The following is a 20,452-nucleotide window of genomic DNA, read 5'->3' on the forward strand; positions in this document are numbered from 1 at the left end:
TTTGTCTGGATCCCTTATAGTCCACACCACGTGTTCTGTACATGATTCCTTAATCTTATCTTACAGGTATCCACTTAGAACCGACAGATCTGAGCTCTTCCAGCCTAGCTAAGTCGTGCAGGAAAGGGGAAGAAAAGGTAATGACTTGCCCAAGATCACAGCGCGAATTGGTAGTAGGGGCAGGACCAGAACCATTTCTTAGCCAGTGCTAGTTTCTCTATCCCTCTGTATCCGCGCTTTCTTCCCCGGTCACCTAGCAGTGACTTTCAAAGGGCAGTCCTAGATACACCTGCCTCAGAATCACGTGGAGTACGCCCTGAAAATACATACTGTCTAAGGCAGACCCCGGGAATATGCATTTTAACAAGTTCGTCAGGAAATTCTCATACGCTAAGAAATTTGCAAGACGACGGTCCCACGGACCAGCGCAGCGCCGGTCTCGACAAAACCTCGTTCCTCGCATTGGCTTTAAATTCCCACTGCATTGTGGGAAATGTAGTTCTGACTTCGTGTCCGTCCCCGGGAGCGCTTTACGGAAGGAGCCGAGCCTGTCCGGAAATGGCCGAGTATTCCCTGGCGGGCCCTTTCCTGCCCGGGTGCATTGTGGGAAAGGGCAGTTTCCGTTAGGTGCTGGAGGCTGAGGCGCGCGACCGGCCGCAGCCCCACGTGAAGCTCTACGCGAGCATCGCTCGGCGGGGCCGCTCCCCGCCAGCCGCGGAGCGTCCCGGAAACAGCGGGGGACCGGAAGCGGCCCGCGGCGGCGCAGAAGCGAATCCCGGAGCCCGGTGCCAGGCGCCTCGGAGCGCAGCGACGGCGCCATGTCCCTGATCTGCTCGAGTGAGTGTCGGCTGCGGCCGATCGCGGGTCGCAGGGGGCCGGAGCGCGGAGCGGGAGGAGCTGCGGGCCGCTGCGGTGCCGGGGTCGGGGCGGAGGCGACAGCAGGGCTCCCGGGGGGCAGGGCGGCGGCTTGTCAGCGCCGGGGTCCTCCTCCTCCTCAGCGTGGGGTGCATTTGCGCAGCGCTTCACAGTTTACATAACGCCTCAAGTTTATTGTCGCAGACGTCACTGAGGCCAGCCACCTCGTTTACGCAGTGAACTGAGGCCTGGATGGAGGGAGCTTGGTGCAGGGAGACAGCTGTGGTGTAGGAATCGGGCTTGTGCAGGACCTCCCTTCCCGATTGGCTTTGTGATCTGGCGCAGGCTCTGGGCCTCAGTTTCCTCATCTGTAGAAAGAGGGCATTCATTTGCACGGGCTGACGCCGGAGGTCCTGCGCGGGTAGTCAGAGATTCTGCAGTTTGCGAAGGTCACACAGTGAGTTGGAGGCAGTGACAGGGCTGGAATCCAGGCCCCTGGCTCCCAGCCTCAGGCTGCACGGCCACCAAACACAGCGCACATTTATAAAGCCTTTTGGTCTACGCCCCGCTTCCAAGTCTGTGATCTCATTTTATTCTCACAAGAATTCTCCAGAACAGATGTGACGATCCGGGTTTTACAGATGAGGATGCAAGGCTCAAGGAGAGTGTCGCATGGGCGGTGGGGCTAGTTTCTCTGCCCCCTGAATCCATGCCTTTTTCATGCCTTGCGCAGCCTTTGCTTTTGGTATTTTAATGCGGCGCGCATCCGTTTTGCATTCTCATTGTTCCGTCAGGTTACGAGATCATCCCTTTCTCTGTTTGCTTCCAGCTCTCCAGCCGCCCCCCCCTCCTCCCCGCCCTGCTCTTCTCGGAACCCCTCCATTAATCCAAAAACAGGGAGGAAGGGAAATGAGGGCTAGAAAAAGGAATCTTTCATATTGAAGACATTGCAGCTTGCAGAGTGTTTTCTCGTTGGTTGTCCCCTCTCTGTCTCGCGGAAGGTTCCCCCCCACCCCCCACCCCCATTCCCAGCACCATCCTTCCTTTAGATGTTTACACGAGATGTTTACTGGGTGCCTGCTGGGCATCTGCATTGTACTGGAAGTCAGAGACCAGCCATAATCCCTATCCTCAAGGGGTGCATCGTCTACTGGGGCCGGCATGTAAATGATACCTCTGTTGGGGGTTGTGAGGATGAGTTAATCAATGGAAAGTGTTTACAGTCATGCGTGGCACCTGATAAACACCACGTAAATGTTTCTTCTTGTTATAACGCTTGTCACGTTGCTGTGTGATTTCTTTGTCTATTAATCCACCGAGGCTCTAGGTAGAGATTTGAGTGGCCGTCTGTATCTGTGTCATAGAGCATAATGGGTGCCAAAGCATCTTTGTTCCAAACGGAGATGGGTGGGGATTATCGACTGCTCTGTAGGTGCGTGACACATCGTAGTCGCGCAGAATCATTTGTTGACTGCCTGTCAGGAGAGCGATGGAGAAGCTAGTCGTGTAGCCGTACAGATACGGGGGCGCTACAAAACTGGTTGTCACGTCCTGCTTTCTGTTGAGTGTGGGGACATGTTTTGTTGGGGCCAGTGGCCTGTGAGGCATCCCCTTGTCCCAAGGTCCCTTTCACCACCCCAAGCTCACTGCCTGCCTTTTCTCCACAGTCTCCAATGAAGTGCCCGAGCACCCATGCGTGTCCCCTGTCTCTAATCATGTTTATGAGCGGCGGCTCATTGAGAAGTATATTGCGGAGAATGGCACAGACCCCATCAACAACCAGCCCCTGTCCGAGGAGCAGCTCATCGACATCAAAGGTGCCCGGCGGCTGGCCTCCGTCCGGGGCTGTTGTAACTCCAAGCTTGACAGGGTGGGAGGTGGCGCCGGCCCCCAGAGAGGGAGATAGTGCTCTGTTCACGCAGGCTGAAGGGGAAGGGGGGGGACGGGGAGAGGAAGAGTCCCCGCCTTACGGTTCTTCGCATCCGCTCTCCCTCTCTTGGCAGTTGCTCACCCCATCCGGCCCAAGCCTCCCTCCGCCACCAGCATCCCAGCCATCCTGAAAGCCTTGCAGGATGAGTGGGTGAGTCCCTGGAAGGGAACCGACGGCTCCCTACTTGAGGAGGGTGGACCACGGCACTAGGACTCGGGTGGGAAGGACGGAGCCTCGTGTTTTGTTTGGAGGGGCAGGACGATCATGGAGGAGGCGGCGGCCGGTTGTCGAAGTCGCACAGGTCCGGGGTCCGGGTTTAGCTCCCTTGCTCACTTGCCACGTGTCCTTGGGCACCTCGCTCCGATGTGAGTGCTGGGTTTCCTGACCGTGACAAGAACTTGGGCCGATCTCTCCGGGTTCGGGGAGAATTAGAATAAGGTTAGAGTGTCACCCTCGTGACATCACGGACTTGTCTCATTTGTGGGTGTATCCGCAGTGCCAGGAGCAGCACCTGGTACGTAGTAGGTGCTCTGCAAGATGAAGGAATGAATACGTCTTGAGTGACCATCTTGCACGGCACCCGACACAATGAGGGCAGTCCTAAATGTCGGCAGTGGCATTATTACCCCGACACGGGGTGGGGGGCGGCCGCGTGGCACTGAGATTTGCCAGTAAATCAGTGGAGACGGGGGTGGGAGAGAGCCGGCTGCCACTCCTCTCGGCGCCCCGTGTTGGCGTGGGGCAGGAGCTCTGGAGCGGCTGCCAGCGCATGCACGGTCCCGGCGGTGGAAGGAGGAGGCCGTGTCCTCCTAACCTGGCCTCTCCTGCTGGGTGCTCCCTGACCCTCCCCACCCCTCACGGTGGCGTGTCCCTCCCCCCAGGATGCAGTCATGCTGCACAGCTTCACTCTGCGCCAGCAGCTGCAGACGACCCGCCAGGAGCTGTCCCACGCGCTCTACCAGCACGACGCCGCCTGCCGTGTCATTGCCCGTCTCACCAAGGAAGTTACTGCTGCCCGAGAAGGTGCAGCCTCTGCCCCGCCACTCCCCCCTCTGGGCCGGTCCTGCTTTGTAATCCCCCGTTTCTAACGTGTTCTTCTCTCCCAGCTCTGGCTACCCTGAAACCCCAGGCCGGTCTCATCGTGCCCCAGGCCGTGCCGAGCTCGCAGCCAAGTGTCGCGGTGAGTGTCCACCCCTCCCCGCCCGTCAGCAGCCCCTGGTGTGTGGGGTCTCACGCGGCTCTCCTGCAGGAGTCTTTGACGTTCTGTGCCCTCCTCACCTCTACCTCTCTTGTCTTCAGGGTGCAGGCGAGCCGATGGATTTGGGCGAGCTGGTGGGAATGACCCCCGAGATTATCCAGAAGGTGAGTTGCTGGAGGTCACTTGGTGGGGATGGGTCAGCCCTCGGTCCCCCCTCCGCCGTCCGCCTTGAGTGTGGTGTGACTAGAAACACCGCTCCGTGTGTGGCTCGGCAGAGTGGTGCTGAGCGCGGGCTTGGCCCGCACTGCCTGCGTTCGTGCTCTGAGGTTACCGCTGACAAGCCCAGGACCTTGGGCCGACTCAACCGACTCCATGTCCCGTTTCCCTTCCAGACCGAGAGTAAATGGTGTCTATTTTCTAGGCTCGTGGAATTTACAAGATTGTAGTTACTGGTAGTGCAGGTTGGAGCCCTTACTGTTACCGGGGTTCTTTGCAGGTCGTAGAACGCTTTGTTACACGTTTTCGAGGGAGACAGGACAGATGGAGAACCTGAGGCTCGGATTCAAAGGCAGGCTCCCAAGAGGCCGAGGGGGCCCGGTTCCAGGGCCAGCGCCTCTGTCGTACTCACGGCCTCTCCTTTTGTCGGAGCTGCTCGTTTGTGTCTTGTCCGAGCACTTTCCCTGCTCAGCTTGCAACCTCCTGGTGCACACGTGTGAACTGGGTCTGGGAGCCCTGCACTGCTGGCTCAGGTGCTCACTCAGCCATTTGTCCCCTCTGAGGCCTTGGGCAAGTGACCTCACTCCCCTGAGGCTCAGTGTCCTCCCGCATGAAGTAAGGTCATCCGCACCCCCTCATCAGGTTGGGGGGAAAAGTAAGCGGAGGTAACGCACGTGAGCCTTTAGCACAGAACTCGGCAGATCGCAGGCGTGGGTGCCACTTGTGAAGGCCTAGATGTGACCAGCGTCCGGCGTGCCGCTGGCCTGGCAGAGTGCTTGGTCTCACGTTGCGCCTGTTCCCCTCTCTTCCCCAGCTCCAAGACAAGGCCACCGTGCTGACCACGGAGCGTAAGAAGGTGAGTCCTCCAGAGCCAGGAGAGGGCTGGCCGGTGGAGGCGGCTGACGCCTTAGGGGAAAGGGGGCTCGCCGAATCCTGCACTCACTGCTGCTTTTGTGGGGGGCGCTTTTCCTTTTTCTCAGAGAGGGAAGACTGTGCCTGAGGAGCTGGTGAAGCCGGAGGAGCTGAGCAAATACCGGCAGGTGGCATCCCACGTGGTGAGTGGCCAGGTCCCCGCTAACTGGGAGGCGGGGTGTTGCAGCTGTTGCTGGGGTGGGCGGGCCAGCGTGGGGGGGTGGAGGGGCTGTAGAGCTGCCTGGGGGCCCCGGCCACTGCGTCCCAGGGCTTGTCTTCTTGCCCGGGGCTGGCTTTCCCAGTAGTGTGGCGAGGGACGTGCCGCCTCCAGGCAGAAGGCCAAGCGCAGCAGATAAGGAACAGAAGTCACTCTTGTTCCCCTGGGCCCGGGGTGGAAGTGGGGGCGTTGCGTGGCTTCGTGGCTGGCCTCGGTTCGGCCGTGACTGGGTTTGGTGTCGTGCCCTCCGCTCAGGGCTTGCACAGTGCCAGCATTCCTGGGATCCTCGCCCTGGACCTCTGCCCTGCCGACACCAACAAGATCCTCACTGGTGAGAGCTGGTCTGGCCCCGCGGGCCGAGGCGGGGCGGGCGGCAGGGTAGGGGCACGCTCCTGTCCTCTGCATGGGCCCGGGGTTGCAAAAGTACCGTCTTCAGCCGAGGGGTGTGGGTGGGCATGACTCACTGTTGGATCTCATTTGGGTCCTTTCCAGGAGGGGCGGATAAAAATGTTGTCGTCTTCGACAAGAGTTCTGAGCAAATCCTGGCCACCCTCAAAGGCCATACCAAGAAAGTCACCAGTGTGGTGTTCCATCCTTCCCAGGTAAAGGGTCCTGCCAGTCACCCTGGGTCCCTCATTCCTGCACCCTGGTTTCAGTGGTTTAGGGTTGCAGACCCAGTCACCCAGCGCCGTGCCGTGTCCTTGTGAAGTGAAGTGGGCCCGAGGAGGAGCACCAAGCCTCCAGAGCGGGCCCTTCAAGGCCTTTGTTTACAGCCGTGGGTCGCCCTGTCCTCCGTGCAGAAGCCCCTAGAGCAGTGGCCTTCAGCCCAGGGAAAGGGAGGCAGTGAGAGCTGGAACAAGCAGACTCAGAGGCACGTGGCGTGTCAGGAAAAGGAAGAAAGTCCTGTAGTGTTTATAGTACAAACTATGGAAAACAAAGCCGAGCAAAATCTTCACGTATCTGGGAAGGACAGGTGCGTCCGCATTCCCATGGTCCTGCGGGGTCGGGGGGAACTTGACATCAACCGTTGAACATGGTGCGGGCTAAAATTGATGGAGTTGCTGGTTTAGAGGGTACAGGCAGCCTTCAGACCAGATTAGTGACATTGTGGGATTGGAGTCTTTAGGTCTGGGACGGTTTGGGTCTGAGACTGTAGGATTGTGGCTGGGTCTGTGCTTCCCAATTAGCCTCTTCCCTGTCCCTTAAGGAAATTAGAAATAGGTGAATACTGTGGGTTTTTCATAAAACTAAATGTTTTTAAAATGGGAGGCACTCCTTTCCTGCGGCCAGGTGTTGATAAGTTGTTTCTCTTACGAAATCGTGTCGATGAAAGATGGTAGTTGTTTTTACCTTATAGTGTTTAATGTCCTAACCCAAATAATTGGTGCGTGTACACGGTAGAAGTTCTCTCTCTGCCCCAAATCTTTCTGAGGATTAACTTGCTCCTGAAATCCTGGAGTCTGTGATGTAGCAAAATAGGCCCTTGCAGACCCTCACAGATCCTCTGCTGTTCAGAAGTACGTGGTTCCTGACGGTAGCCATTAGGTAGCTACATGTGTCTATTTGAACAGAGTGAAATAAACTAAAAAAAAAACTCAGTTCCTCAGTTGCACCGGTCACCTTTCTCTCTCTGGTACTAGAAACAGGGCGTGGGAGATTGCTTTCTGCTACAGTTACCCTTCTCACTACTAGACAGTGAAGCCTTCTCTTCTAGGCCAATGCTGTTTGAGTTACCATTTAAAAAAAAATTTTTTTTTTTCAACGTTTTTTATTTTTGGGACAGAGAGAGACAGAGCATGAACGGGGGAGGGGCAGAGAGAGAGGGAGACACAGAATCGGAAACAGGCTCCAGGCTCTGAGCCATCAGCCCAGAGCCCGACGAGGGGCTCGAACCCACGGACCGCGAGATCGTGACCTGGCTGAAGTCGGACGCTTAACCGACTGCGCCACCCAGGCGCCCCTTGAGTTACCATTTTAAATGGCGTTTACCATTGGCTCTCACGCATCACCAGTTGGATGGATGGTTCTGGGCAGGACAGGCCTGAAAGAGAAGCAGTTGTTGGGCTCATGGCCATCTCCACCCCCCTTTTGTAAGACTGTTGGGGTCGATCTTTTCTGCCTCTGATATTTTGCCTCTTGTTTTTCCTTTTAGGAGCTGGTGTTTTCTGCCTCCCCAGATGCTACTATCAGGATCTGGTCGGTCCCGAATGCCTCTTGTGTGCAGGTTGTTCGGGCCCATGAGAGCGCAGTGACGGGCCTCAGCCTCCATGCCACTGGGGACTATCTCCTGAGCTCCTCTGATGACCAGGTGCGGTCCCAGCCCAGACCCCGCAGAGGCCTGCTGGTCTCCAAGCTTGAACATCCGGGGAGGAGGGAACACCTTCCTGTTGGGCACCCACTTTCTTACTGGCTCGCTGTCTCTATTTTTTCAGTACTGGGCCTTCTCTGACATCCAGACAGGGCGTGTGCTCACCAAGGTGACAGATGAGACCTCTGGCTGTTGTAAGTTGTCATAGAGGCACTGGGCTCTGTCTGTTTTTTGGCTGCTTATCATTTATTTATGTGTTTTACTTAACCATTTGCTCCTTTGTTCTTAAGATTTATTTACCACCAGTGCTGGCCGGGTGCCAGGCGTTGTACCGGGCACGGTGAACAATGTGAAGAGAGGCCCCTTTTGCTGTGCTGGCCTCTCCCGTGGGCTCTGACCACAGCTCCCTGTCCCTCCCCCACAGCTCTCACCTGTGCACAGTTCCACCCTGATGGACTCATCTTCGGAACAGGCACCATGGACTCGCAGATCAAGATCTGGGACTTGAAGGTGGGACATGGCAGCCTCCATCTGAGGCCCAGGGTGTGAGCTCATGACTATGCGGTGTGATAAGTGCCAGTGGCACCCGGCCCTTGGGTGTCCCAAGGGCAGAGACACGGTGGCTGTGCGTGCGTGTGTGTGCGCGCGCACGCGCGCGCCTGTGTGTGATGTGATGGATGTGGCCCGGGGTCTTGGGCTGGGCCATCTACCTCTGCGATTCCTGTTAGTTGTCCTTCCCTAAAGGACGGTGGAGGATGGCTCAGAGGTAGGCATCTGGCGAACTCCCCATTTTCTCTGGGTCGTGACAGTGGGTGACGTTGTACCACTCATCCTCCACCTGTAGGAGCGCACCAACGTGGCCAACTTCCCTGGCCACTCGGGCCCCATCACCAGCATTGCCTTCTCAGAGAATGGCTATTATCTGGCTACGGCGGCTGATGACTCCTCTGTCAAGCTCTGGGATCTGCGCAAACTTAAGAACTTTAAGACACTGCAGCTGGATAACAATTTTGAGGTGCGCCCCCTCCCTTCCCCAGCTCTGTCGGTTGCCTCTCCTCACTTGTTGATTCTTCAGTGAATAGTCTAAACTGCTTCTGCGCATCCCTAATTGTCCCATAATTTCTGTTCTCGTGTGACCTCTCTCCTGGTTCTGGCAGGTGAAGTCACTGATCTTCGATCAGAGTGGTACCTACCTGGCCCTTGGGGGCACAGACGTCCAGATCTACATCTGCAAGCAGTGGACAGAGATCCTTCATTTCACAGGTAGGGTCTGACCCTGGGATCCTGAGGTCTCCCGAGTGTCCTGGCCCAGAAGGAAGAGGGTAAATAGCACGAGGTTAGGAATTTCCAGGGAGTAGGCCCGAGTTTGCCTAGGCAGCTTTTACTCCCTTCCTGAGGCGATAGAGTTTAGTGGCTAAGAAACTGCACTCAGGAGTCAGACTGCTGGGCTTTAAAGGCTGGCTCTACCCCTGCAAGCTGTGCGTCGTTGGACAAGTTACTTAGTCTCTCTGGGGAACGATAATAGGGCATACTCAGTGCGGTGAGTGTGTGAGGTTTAGCTGAGTTTTTATATATATATAGATATATATGTATGAAGTCATGTTTATGCACAAAAACGTATAAACAGATGAAATAGCTGTGTACTTACACACGTACACATGTGCATAAATAATTAGAACCGTGTTTGGCACGCTTGTTTCGGATTTGCCATTGTTCAGCATTGTGTCTTTGTCTTCTGTGGGATTGGAGCAGTGACTAAGATCCAAGCTTTGCACTAATGGAATTTCCAGTCAGTTGAGGAGGGTAGATGTGGGATGAGTTCACAAATAATTACTTGATTGCAATTGGTTTCTGAAGTTCATTTATTTTGGGGGAGAGAGCGCTTGTGCGGGTGCAAGCGGCGGAGGGGCAGAGCGCGAGGAGAGGGGAACCTTAGCAGGCTCCACGCTTAGCACGGAGTCCGACACGGGGCTCGATCCCACCACTGTGAGATCATGACCTGATCCGAAGTCAGGAGTGGACGCTTCAACCAACTGAGGCCACCCAGGTGCCCCTACTTAATTGCGATTGTAAATGTCAGAGAAGAAAAGCATAAAATGCTGAGACTGCGGATAGTAGGGCTACTAACCTCCTGATAGTTGCGTGGCCCTGGGCACGTGACGTCCTCTTTGAGAGCCGTAGCTTTTTCATTTTTTAAAGCGGTCACATTGGCACTGCTTTGCAGATGGTGCCAGCTGGTGACACAGAAATGGCTTGCGTGGTGACAGAGTGCCTGCTGCACACTTGGGTGCTGAGTGAATGGCAGCTGTTAGCTGTCTTTGTTGATGAAATTCTCATCCTCATTAGCAGGTTGTGAGCAAGACCCAAGATGCTTCTCCCACCCCCGTGTTCTCCTGAGCCCGGCTCGGTGTGTGTGTTCCAGGGGTGCCCAGGCCTAACTGGAACCCTTCGTTGGGCTCCGGTGTTTCGGAGTTGAGCGGGGTGCAGCAGTGGGCCGGAAGCACAGCCTGGGCTCTGTAGTGGGGGCTCCAGGAGTTGTCCTAAGCCTTCAAGGAATTTGCTCTGATGCTCCTGAGCTACCCCAATCCAGCAAGGCACGTCACCCAGCCCCTTCTGCCCTTGCTACAGCCCTGCCCTGTGCTGGGGGCCCAGGTTCCCTAAGTCGGAACCCCCTGAGCTAGGACAAGCTAACGGACGGTTCCGATTATAATATAAGCAAGGAGTTGGAACTAAATATATGCTATAAATAAATACGAGTCAGCTGAGCACTGAGGTCTTAAACCGAACTGAAAACTCAGCCCAATTTTTAAAAATAAGGTGGTGAGAAGTGGAAGAACAGGACCATGTCTGCTTGGTCTGTCCCACCCTCTGCCGGCTCCCAGTCAGTTCTAGGACTTGAACTGCGCAGAATTGCAGTTGCCCCAAAAGCTCAGGCAAGGAGGAGTGACGTTCCTCTGTTCACTCACCCCACAACAAAAACCTGAGTTGTCGCTGTGTGCCAGGCGCCGAGTAAGGCCCTGGGGATGGATGTTATGCAGGCTGGACTAGCGCCCTGCTCTCGGCAGCATGAGTCCACTGGGAAGTAGCGAGCACTGACCCAGGGAGGGCTGGACAGACTGAGAGTAGATCATCAGGATCCGCACTCAGACCCGAGGGGGAGAAGCCTTCTCACCTTTGCCTCTTGTCTCTCTCCTCAGAGCATAGCGGCCTGACCACAGGGGTGGCCTTTGGGCACCACGCCAAGTTCATCGCTTCAACGGGCATGGACAGGAGCCTCAAGTTCTACAGCCTGTAGGCCCTGGCCCTTCTGATCTGGGAGCTGGGCCTCATCTCAGTAGAGGGGTAGAATTAGGGTGGGGGGGTGGGGGGAGGAAGGGGAGAGACTAGCGGGGTGGGGGGGGGGTCTCTGGGGCGGGACATTCACATCATTTCACTCTGGTCCGGGTGGTGACCTGAGAGTCACGGCGGCGGGGACCACCCTCATCCATGCAACCTCCAGGCCTGACAGGAAGGATCATGGGAGGTAGAACTGTCACTCTCTGAAGGCTCGGGTCGGAGCCCAGGGCCTCTCCCCTCATGGCGTTCATGGAGTGTTCCAGTTCCTGGGAGATGGGGAGAGGCTGAGCCAAGGGACGTGTGAAGGGATGGGCATGAGGGCTCTTGCAGGTTTTTGTAAGCAGTGATTTAGTTTCATTAAAAAAAGAAAACAATAAACCTAGCACCTTCCTGTGTGTGTCTGTAAAAGGAGACTTAAGCCGGGACGGTCAGGGGGAGGAAGCACGTTTGCCAGAAGGATTCTTTCATACCCCTGCAGGCCTTGACCTTGGGTTTCAGAGGATCTCCTGTCACTGGCACCGCCACATCTTTTCTTTGTGGGACTGGCTTCCACAGCAGCCCAGAAGGGAGGGAGAAACAGCCTTTTCTTGCTGGTGAGGAACTGTGAGCATCCAGGAAGGACTCCCTCCGCTGTGGGGGCTGCGAAACCTGTCCCAGGCTGGCTTAAATCAGACATTCCAAGCTCTGGCTTTTGAATGTTTGAAGTAGAGCTGATTCCAGGGGAGATCTCCAGAGCATAAATAAACATGGAAGATCAGATAGTGAAGGTGAAGGCTGCTGTAGGGGGTGAGAGTAGGATTCTTGCTACTGAAGGTTGGGTGGCCTCTAAGGGCTTACAGTCTTCTTGCTTAGGACCTAAAAGCGGGGGAAGGATGCTGCCGGGAGGCCAGGTTTCCCAGGGGGAGTGAACAAGGCCCGGGGAGGGGCAGGAGGGAGGCCAGGGTGTGTGACCCGGGGTGGCCCAGAGAGGTCTTCTGGACCCTGGATGAGAGCCGTCCCGTGACCTGATGGGAGCCAGTAAGGGAATACGAGGTGAGAAAGAGGGGGTCCGTGGCTGTAGATGAGGATATGTTCTGGGGCGGGGGGCCTGGGTCGAAGCACAGGGTCCATGTCGATGCCACCCAAGAGCTCCATGTGTGTTTTGCTGGGCCCCTGTTCCCTGTTCGAGAAAGTTGGGGCATGCTGTTTTCTCCTTTGGAGGGTCCCGTTGCTTCTTGGCCAGTAAAACCTTTGAAAACTGCAAGAAAAGAAACCCTTTAACTTTTTAACCCAGCTTGCTCATCTGACTTGGACAGTGTGTGTGTGTGTGTGTGTGTGTGTGTGTGTGTGTGTGTGTGTGTGTGTGTGTGTGAGTGAGAGAGAGAGAGAGAGAGAGATTGTCCACGGAACCCCCCCTTCCGAGAATGCACCATAGCTGTAGTTCGCACATAGCGCAGCCGTGGGCATCTTCGAGCACACAGCCTCTTGGGTTAGTTCTTACAGGAGACTCCCAGGAGGGGAGAGAGGAGGTGGCGCTCAGAACACCTAGAGGTTTTGCAACGTCAGCCAAAGTAACTCCAATCTTGGATTTGAAGAGGGTGGGATTCTATGCCTTGTTAAGAAGCATCGAGCCCTTCTCCTGAGGCGGGACAGACCTCGAAAGGAGGAGGTGTAGAGCTGTGGTTTGCAGGTGTTAGAGCAGCGGTGTTGAAGGCGTTGAAGGCGGGGATGGGTGGAAGGCAGGGGGCATCCTGGGCCTGAGCTTGACCACGGTGCTAGCCCAGCACTGCGCCATCTGTTGGTTTCTGGCCAGATATTAATATGCAGGGTTAGGTTGGCTTTGTTTCCAGGAAAACTGTTTCAGAGATGAAGACACAGGTTCTTGGAGGATCCCTGGGTTAGGAGGGGACACTGGTCGTGCTCTGATGGTATGAAGCATGTGTTAGGTCTGTGCTCGGGTGCAGTTCTCAGCAGGGTGGGGCTGGGAATACATCTCGAAGGATCTCCGAGGGACTGCAGTCCCCGCCCCCACCCCCCCCAGTCAGTTCCGGACCACTGCCCTAAAACCAGGCCTTAACCCCTGCTGTCCTGGCCTCGGGGAGCCTCGCGTTTGGGTTTTAAGTCCTGAGATGTTACTTCCTTCCTGCCAGCTTGTCTACTCATATCAAGTGAGTGCTGGACGCCGTACTTACTTTGTCTCATTTTATTCTTGAAGCAGCCTTGCCCTTAGCCGCCCGCCATCTGAGCAGCTGCCCTGCATCCCCCTGCGGCTTCAGGCCTCTTCCTTTGGGGTCCAGGGGACGAGGTGAGAGCGCCGAATCCCAGCCCTGCCCTCACTAGGGTGCGACCCTTGGGCATATTGCTAACTTCTCTCTGATCCGGTTTCTTCATAAGCTGGGGATACTGTACTTATCAGGGATGTTGTAAGGCTTAAGTGAGTTAGGATGGACGAAAGATCGTCGGATGGGGGTGCACGGGATACGTACTGCATATGTGGTGTCTGGTGCTGCCGCTTCAACTGTGACCACTCCTGCTGCTGTCCCTCCTGCTGCTGTCCCTCCTCCTGCTGCTGTCCCTCCTCCTACTGCTCTCCCTCCTCCTGCTGCTGTCCCTCCTCCTACTGCTGTCCCTCCTCCTGCTGCTGTCCCTCCTCCTGCTGCTGTCCCTCCTCCTACTGCTGTCCCTCCTCCTGCTGCTCTCCCTCCTCCTGCTGCTGTCCCTCCTCCTGCTGCTGTCCCTCCTCCTGCTGCTGTCCCTCCTCCTACTGCTGTCCCTCCTCCTGCTGCTCTCCCTCCTCCTGCTGCTGTCCCTCCTCCTACTGCTGTCCCTCCTCCTGCTGCTCTCCCTCCTCCTGCTGCTGTCCCTCCTCCTACTGCTCTCCCTCCTCCTGCTGCTGTCCCTCCTCCTGCTGCTCGCCCTCCTCCTACTGCTCGCCCTCCTCCTGCTGCTGTCCCTCCTCCTGCTGCTGTCCCTCCTCCTGCTGCTGTCCCTCCTCCTGCTGCTGTCCCTCCTCCTGCTGCTGTCCCTCCTCCTGCTGCTCGCCCTCCTCCTACTGCTGTCCCTCCTCCTGCTGCTCTCCCTCCTCCTGCTGCTGTCCCTCCTCCTGCTGCTCTCCCTCCTCCTGCTGCTGTCCCTCCTCCTGCTGCTCTCCCTCCTCCTGCTGCTGTCCCTCCTCCTACTGCTCGCCCTCCTCCTGCTGCTGTCCCTCCTCCTGCTGCTGTCCCTCCTCCTGCTGCTCGCCCTCCTCCTACTGCTGTCCCTCCTCCTGCTGCTCTCCCTCCTCCTGCTGCTGTCCCTCCTCCTGCTGCTCTCCCTCCTCCTGCTGCTGTCCCTCCTCCTGCTGCTCGCCCTCCTCCTACTGCTCGCCCTCCTCCTGCTGCTGTCCCTCCTCCTGCTGCTGTCCCTCCTCCTGCTGCTCGCCCTCCTCCTACTGCTGTCCCTCCTCCTGCTGCTCTCCCTCCTCCTGCTGCTCTCCCTCCTCCTGCTGCTGTCCCTCCTCCTGCTGCTGTCCCTCCTCCTGCTGCTCGCCCTCCTCCTGCTACTGTCCCTCCTCCTGCTGCTCTCCCTCCTCCTGCTGCTGTCCCTCCTCCTGCTCCTCCTCCTGCTCCCTTCCTCCTACTGCTTCTCCCCTCCTACTGCTGCTCCCCTCCTCCTCCGGCTCTCTCCTCCTCCTGTTCCCCTCCTCCTCCTGCTCCCCTCCTCCTACAGCTTCTCCCCTCCTCCCCCTCCCCCCCTCCCCCTCCTCCTGCTCCCCTCCCCCTCCTCCTGCTCCCCTCTCCCTCCTGCTCCCCTCCTCCTCCCCTCCTCCTCCTCCGGCTACCTGTAGTGCTCCTACCCTCCTAGCACTCCTACCACCCCCACTGCTCCTACCACCCGCGGCCACCATTTCTGCCACTGCCACCACTTTTGCTCCTGTCAGCACTCCTACCATTCCAGCTCCTGCCGCTGATATTCGTCCCACTTCTGCTGCCGCCGCCAGTTCCATCGCCGTTGCTTCTCCTGCCTTTGCTTCTGCCACCCCTGCCCCCACTCGTCGTCCTCCTCCTCCTAGTTTACTACTAGCTTAACGACCCCAATGGTGCAGGTGCATTCACACGCAGACTTCTTTTCGGTAAACACAGTGCGGTGCCCTACGCGTATTTTCTCTTACAATCTTCGGACTACCGTTTTCCATGGCTGACTTCATTGTCAGAGGAAGGTATACAATACGTGGACGTGTGCATTTGCGATACGCTATGATGAAGACGCGTCTGCGTCAGCTTCGGTGTTACCGTGAGGCTTCCGCTCGATAGGCTGTGAGTAGTTAAATCTCGGAAGTCAGACTTAACACACGGATGTTCAACTCCCCGGGGGCTGGTACCCTAACCGCTGCGTTGTTCAAGGGTCCCTCGTAACGCTTATATTCCCAAGTGGGGGCGCTGTCCCCACTGCCTGACCGCTTGCCCGGCACTGCGACTCCCACGCCACTGCTGGTACTGCCCCCGTTACTCCTCCGCCAGCTACCTCCGCCCTCCCGCCCTGCGTGCTCTTCTCCGGGGTCCCTCCCCAGAGATGGGCTCGCTCCAGGAAGCCCCGCAGGGGAGCGACCTCACCGGGCCACGGTGCCCGGCTCTAGCACGGCTCTGTGATCTTGCGGGTGTCCGTGCGTTTGGCTTTCTCCACTAGATTTTCATTCCAAGGGCGGGGCCGTGTGCTCACTGCTGTCACGCCCCCTTTCCTGTATGTCACGTTGCTGCTCAGTGACAGGCGGACTCAACTCGGGGGGCTCAGTCCAGAGCCCAGGCTCTGACTCTCCTAGGACACAGAAGCAGGGGGATGGCAGACTTGGTTATTTCGGCCAAAATGGGATGGAGAGTTGCCCCCCCACCCCCCACCCTCCGCCGTTCTCTCTCCATTGTGGGCTCAGCCGCCTTGTAGGTGAACCTTCTGGCAATAGTTCTCAGCCGGGTGGGTTGGGTTCTGGTGGATTCTAAGAGGGCTCACCTCTTCTGGACTCGTGTTGTCAGGCTCCTGAGTTTTGTGTTCAGGATCGAGGAGTCGTTAGTCCAGGTGTCTGAAGGGAAATGGTTTGTGGTGTAATCGGCGCTCACTGCAGCCAGCATGAACTTTGGCCCCTCGGCAATCCACGCCTGGGCTCGTGCCTGGGGACCAAGTGTGCCCAAACCCCATGTTCCTCCGCCCTTGGAGGTTGCTTGGCCTTGGGGCGCTGGCCAGGGCGACCACCTGGGGGCGCTGTGGTTACGTTAGTCTCTCCCGCAACACGGGCACCGGGGCAGCTCGGCACCAGAGGATGACTGTGCCGGGCAGGTGCTGTTACCCCCATTGTACAGACGGAAACAAGCTCTCGGGGTGCCTGGGCCTCAGGCCGCCCAGCGAGTCATGGAGCTGGGACTTGAAGCCATCCGGCTGCAGAGACCGAGCTGACTACCCTGTCATCTGTGAAGACAGGCACCGGGAGCTGACAGCCCGCTCCGGTTTTCTAGGAGTGCAGAGTCGTGGTTAAGTGTGGGCTCTGGGGTCCAACCCGGTTCGGATCCCGGCTCATCAGGTTTCTGTGCCCGCGTCCGTGTCTCAGTTTCCGCATCTGAAAACCTGGCCAACGGGTGCCCGCTTCAGAGGGTGGCCGAGGGTTAATGGCGCCAACGCACGTGGAGAGCACACGTTGTTGGCTGCTGTTTTCCCTGCTTCTGTCTGCGCTGGCATCCAGTGACACTCTCGGGGTCGCGGTGGCCCCTGACGCTCGACAGCTGTGTCCATAAAGATTAAGGCTCTGGAGACACAGAGTGACCGGGGACATAGGCCAGTCGGGGAGGCGGCAGCGTGCGGATGACCACGGCCACGGGACGAGTTCTGAGAGGCGCAGACGTGGAGGAGGGGTCGTGGCCGTTCCGTGAGTCAGGTAGGTCTGAGGAGAGGTGACAGGCAGGTTTGGGACACAGAGCAGAGGAGCAGAGTGGGGGGTGGCAGGCGAAGGAGAGGATGCGGCTGCCCACCGCCTGGCTGAAGCGAGGAGGGGCGGGGGAGCCGGCCCACGGACGAGCTGGGAGGGGAGAGCAGACAGTGTGGACAGCCGGGGGATGAGAATCCTGGAGAAATGCCCAGCAGACTGGAGTCTCAACCAGCAGCCTGAAGTCAAAGATCTCACCGGGAGGTTTGCAGCCGTGGGAACAGGCCTTTGACATTTTTGAAATTTCTTATGGTGAAACACTGGCTCAAAAGGGCCTCAAACATACCTTTTCAGTTTAAAGAATACTAAACACCCTTGTATCCAGCGCCCAGCTTAAGGACAGTAGTGGGGGCCCTCTGTTCTTCTGTGACTGCAGAAGAAACCACTCCCCTGAAACGGGTGGATCCTTCTTCCACTTTTCCCTTTAATTTTACCACGATATTGTGCGTATGGGGGGGGGGATGCTTAATTTTGAACTTCTTGGACCTGAAATCGTTCAGCTTGCTCTGACTTCACTTGCTTCACGTTGTTCTCGAGATTTACCCGCGTTGACGCGTGTGGTTATGGTTCATTCACTGCTGTGCAAACAAAGGCAGTGGCCAGACAGAACTCCCACCAGGCTTCTGGAACCGCGCTCCTTGGAGAGGGGAGCAGCCCCACAGGGCGGGTCCCACGTGGCCCGTCCCTCGCAGGGCAGTGCGCTGTGCGCGGGAGGTGCCCACGTGGGGCTGTGGTGCATTTCAGCTGCATGGTCACGAGGCTCAGCTCTGCCACGGTCACCAGGGGAGGGGACACGGGAGCCGTGACGCAGCAGAACCTTTGTTCCAGCCCTAACCTGCCAGCTCATCGTCTGGGGGGCTGCACCGACCCTGCCCCGATACAGTCGCGGATCTAGGGTCCACACTGTTCTTGCAGCTGGCCGTGGTGGCCAGCCCGCGTGGCGGGAGTTACCTAATGAGTGCCGCCTTCATCCTCAGAAAAGCGCCTCATCAGGGGGCTGGCGTCCAAGCTTTGTAATTGATCGGCGCCTTAGGCACTTGGCAGTGGCAGGACTCCACGGAGCCTTGTAAGAGGACAGTTCCCTTTTCGGGGAGGCCAGCCTGCGAGTGATAAACCCGAACAGATAAACCCTCTCGTTCACTGTGGACTCGGTCATAGGTTCACACCCACAGTGCATTGCTGCGGCCTCCTGTTGACACCTGACGTGTGTTGTTTCCAGTTTGCCTATCATAAACAATGTTTCTGTGAACATTCTGTCGCAAGGGTCTTTCCTAGGCTATTAGTGAACCTAGGAGGGGACGTGTATAGATGGCACCATAGGTAACGATGAGCCCTTTAGCCACACAGCATTATCAGTCTGCACTCTCGTTAACCATGTGGAGGAGTGTTCGAGCCTTCATACCCTTCACCAACCCTTCGTATTTTCTGATTTTTAAATTTTGCTAGTCTCGTGGGTGTGTGATAGTACCTTGAAGTTTAATTTTCACATCCGTGATTACTGATGGGGTGGAGCCTCTTTTCATCCACATCCAGGCCCCCCCCCCCCACACACACACACGTTCTGTGTTTGATTATTTTGTCAAGGTGTTAACTATCTTCCCAGTGTGTGCCTTATCTTTTCACTCTCTAGTATCTCATGAGTTTGGAAGTTATTATAATTCTTTGAGACTGGCTGAAACCACATTCTGCGGCCCCCCCGCCCCCCGACAGGATTTGCATTTATTTGCTCTTGCCTGAAGCCCGGGATCACTTCAAATTAAATTTAGCCATTGAGCTTTTTTTCAACTGAAACTTTGAGCATTCCCTAGACCCCTACCCTCGTCTAAGAACTTGGCCTGCACACCCTAGAGAAGACGGAATTGTCACTCTCGGGGGAGTGCTTTTTGTTGTTTGTGTCTATCCAGCACGGAGTTGAAAATAGGCAAGGCCCCTTGCTGCCCCCGTCTGTGCAAGGGGTTCATTTCTCCTTCAGTCTTGCATTGAGGATGAAGCCCTCTCCAGTCCCAGCTTCCATAGGAGGCCCAGCTCGAGATGCCCCACATTTGGCAGGCTCTGGGCTTGACCTGTGCTCCCCTGGACTTGTTAAAACAGAACATCAAGGTCTCCAGGGTTCTGCAGAAACCCCAGAATAGAAGTTGGTTTTACTTCTCAGAGTTTTTGCTTTTATTTTTGGCCTATGTACATGTTTTTCCCGTCTCCTGTTTGCGATGATGTAAACAGGTTTTTAACAGATGTGCATATCATCTGACAGTTTAGTGGTTTCCTTCTGAAGGTTAATAAGGCATCTAGTCTTCCTGCTGCTGGGACAGAAGTGGCACTTTTCTAGGAAAAGCTCTTACAGAAATGCCTGGGCACGCGGCCACTCTTCAGGGAGTCAGAGGTTGCTGAAGTCGAGGCGACAGGCTGTGAGGTGTCGTCCCCCTTTAAGGCAGAGCACGTGGCTTTGCTCTCTGCCAACATGGAAGCATGAGAGAGCCCGGGGGCAGGCGAAGTAGGGGAGTCCGTGGGATCTTCACCCAGCTCCAGCCCTAGCCCTTACCCCCTCCCTAAAAGGGCAGGAAGAGAGAACCTGAGAGGCCCCTGAGCTGATCTGCTTCCTGCCACAGGTCAGCACAAGTGGTTTGTTATCAACCCCATCAGGTCTGACCCAACTGTTGTCAAGGCTCGAGTTCCTGCTCCGGCTCAGAGGTGGTTTAGGGGAGGGAAGAAGTTCTACGTTGGGCAGAATTTGGACGGGGTTTTGAGATCTGCGAAAGCCAAAGCTGAGATTGCCCCTCTCCGGGGAAAGCAAGGGAACCTCGTGCCGCAGCGACCCTCACTGCTCACGTACGTCCATCCGCTCCTGTCAACGGAGCCCTTGGACACAGGAGTGTTGACAAACTCCGCGGACAAGTACCGATTGCCAAAGTTGTGAAAATCCCCACACCTGCATACACTTGACAGTGGGCGAGAAACACCTCAAGCGCCACGTTGGGACATCTAGAGAGCAAATGGATCCTTTCGTGATTACATAGGGTAATAAGGTTCTGGCCACATTCGAAGATACAAATAGGAGGGAAAAACGACAGCTGCATAATCCTCTCGAACAGCAAGACAGAAGAGCTGCACCGAGGAAGGGAGCAGGGGCAGACTCGGTGGGAAAGAAGATGGAGACCCTGCCTGCCCCCTGACTTGGGGAAGCTCTCTGCAGACAGGGAGAGAAGTTCAGGAGGGCAGAGACACAAAGAGAAAGTTCATAAGACCCCGAGGCTATAAAGATGCTTGTCCTCTAATCAAAGAGGTACATTTTATTAAAAAAATTTAATATGTATTTGAGAGAGAGAGAGAGAGAGAGAGAGAGAGAGAGAAGGGGCAGAAGAGGAAGAGAATCTCAAGCAGGCTCCACGCCTAGTATGGACTCGATCTCATGCCCAGGAGATCAGGACCTGAGCTGAAATCGAGAGAGCCACCCGGGCGCCCCCAAAGAGTTACATTTTAGGCCAGCAACGCTATCTGCCTTAGGCAGCGCGGGTGCCAAAGCTTTAGAACGATACTGATCTGTGGCAGCAAAGTGG

General features: G+C 56.6%; 1 protein-coding gene across 1 annotated transcript; it reads left to right on the plus strand.

Moving 5' to 3' along the window:
- Positions 1-593: 593 nt before the first annotated feature.
- Positions 594-10,989, plus strand: PRPF19 (pre-mRNA processing factor 19). Its single transcript, XM_086677273.1, has 16 exons — positions 594-837; positions 2,523-2,672; positions 2,859-2,935; positions 3,667-3,808; positions 3,892-3,965; positions 4,085-4,147; positions 5,014-5,055; positions 5,180-5,254; positions 5,584-5,659; positions 5,821-5,930; positions 7,481-7,636; positions 7,761-7,830; positions 8,061-8,146; positions 8,481-8,651; positions 8,794-8,899; positions 10,834-10,989. Exons 1-16 carry the CDS (start codon positions 819-821, stop codon positions 10,929-10,931), a joined length of 1,515 nt encoding a protein of 504 aa, XP_086533399.1. The 5' UTR covers positions 594-818; the 3' UTR covers positions 10,932-10,989.
- Positions 10,990-20,452: the final 9,463 nt, after the last annotated feature.

This window comes from Puma concolor, chromosome D1 (assembly GCF_028749965.1).
Source record: "Puma concolor isolate L17-30 chromosome D1, mPumCon1.1.hap2, whole genome shotgun sequence".
Classification (NCBI taxonomy): domain Eukaryota; kingdom Metazoa; phylum Chordata; class Mammalia; order Carnivora; family Felidae; genus Puma; species Puma concolor.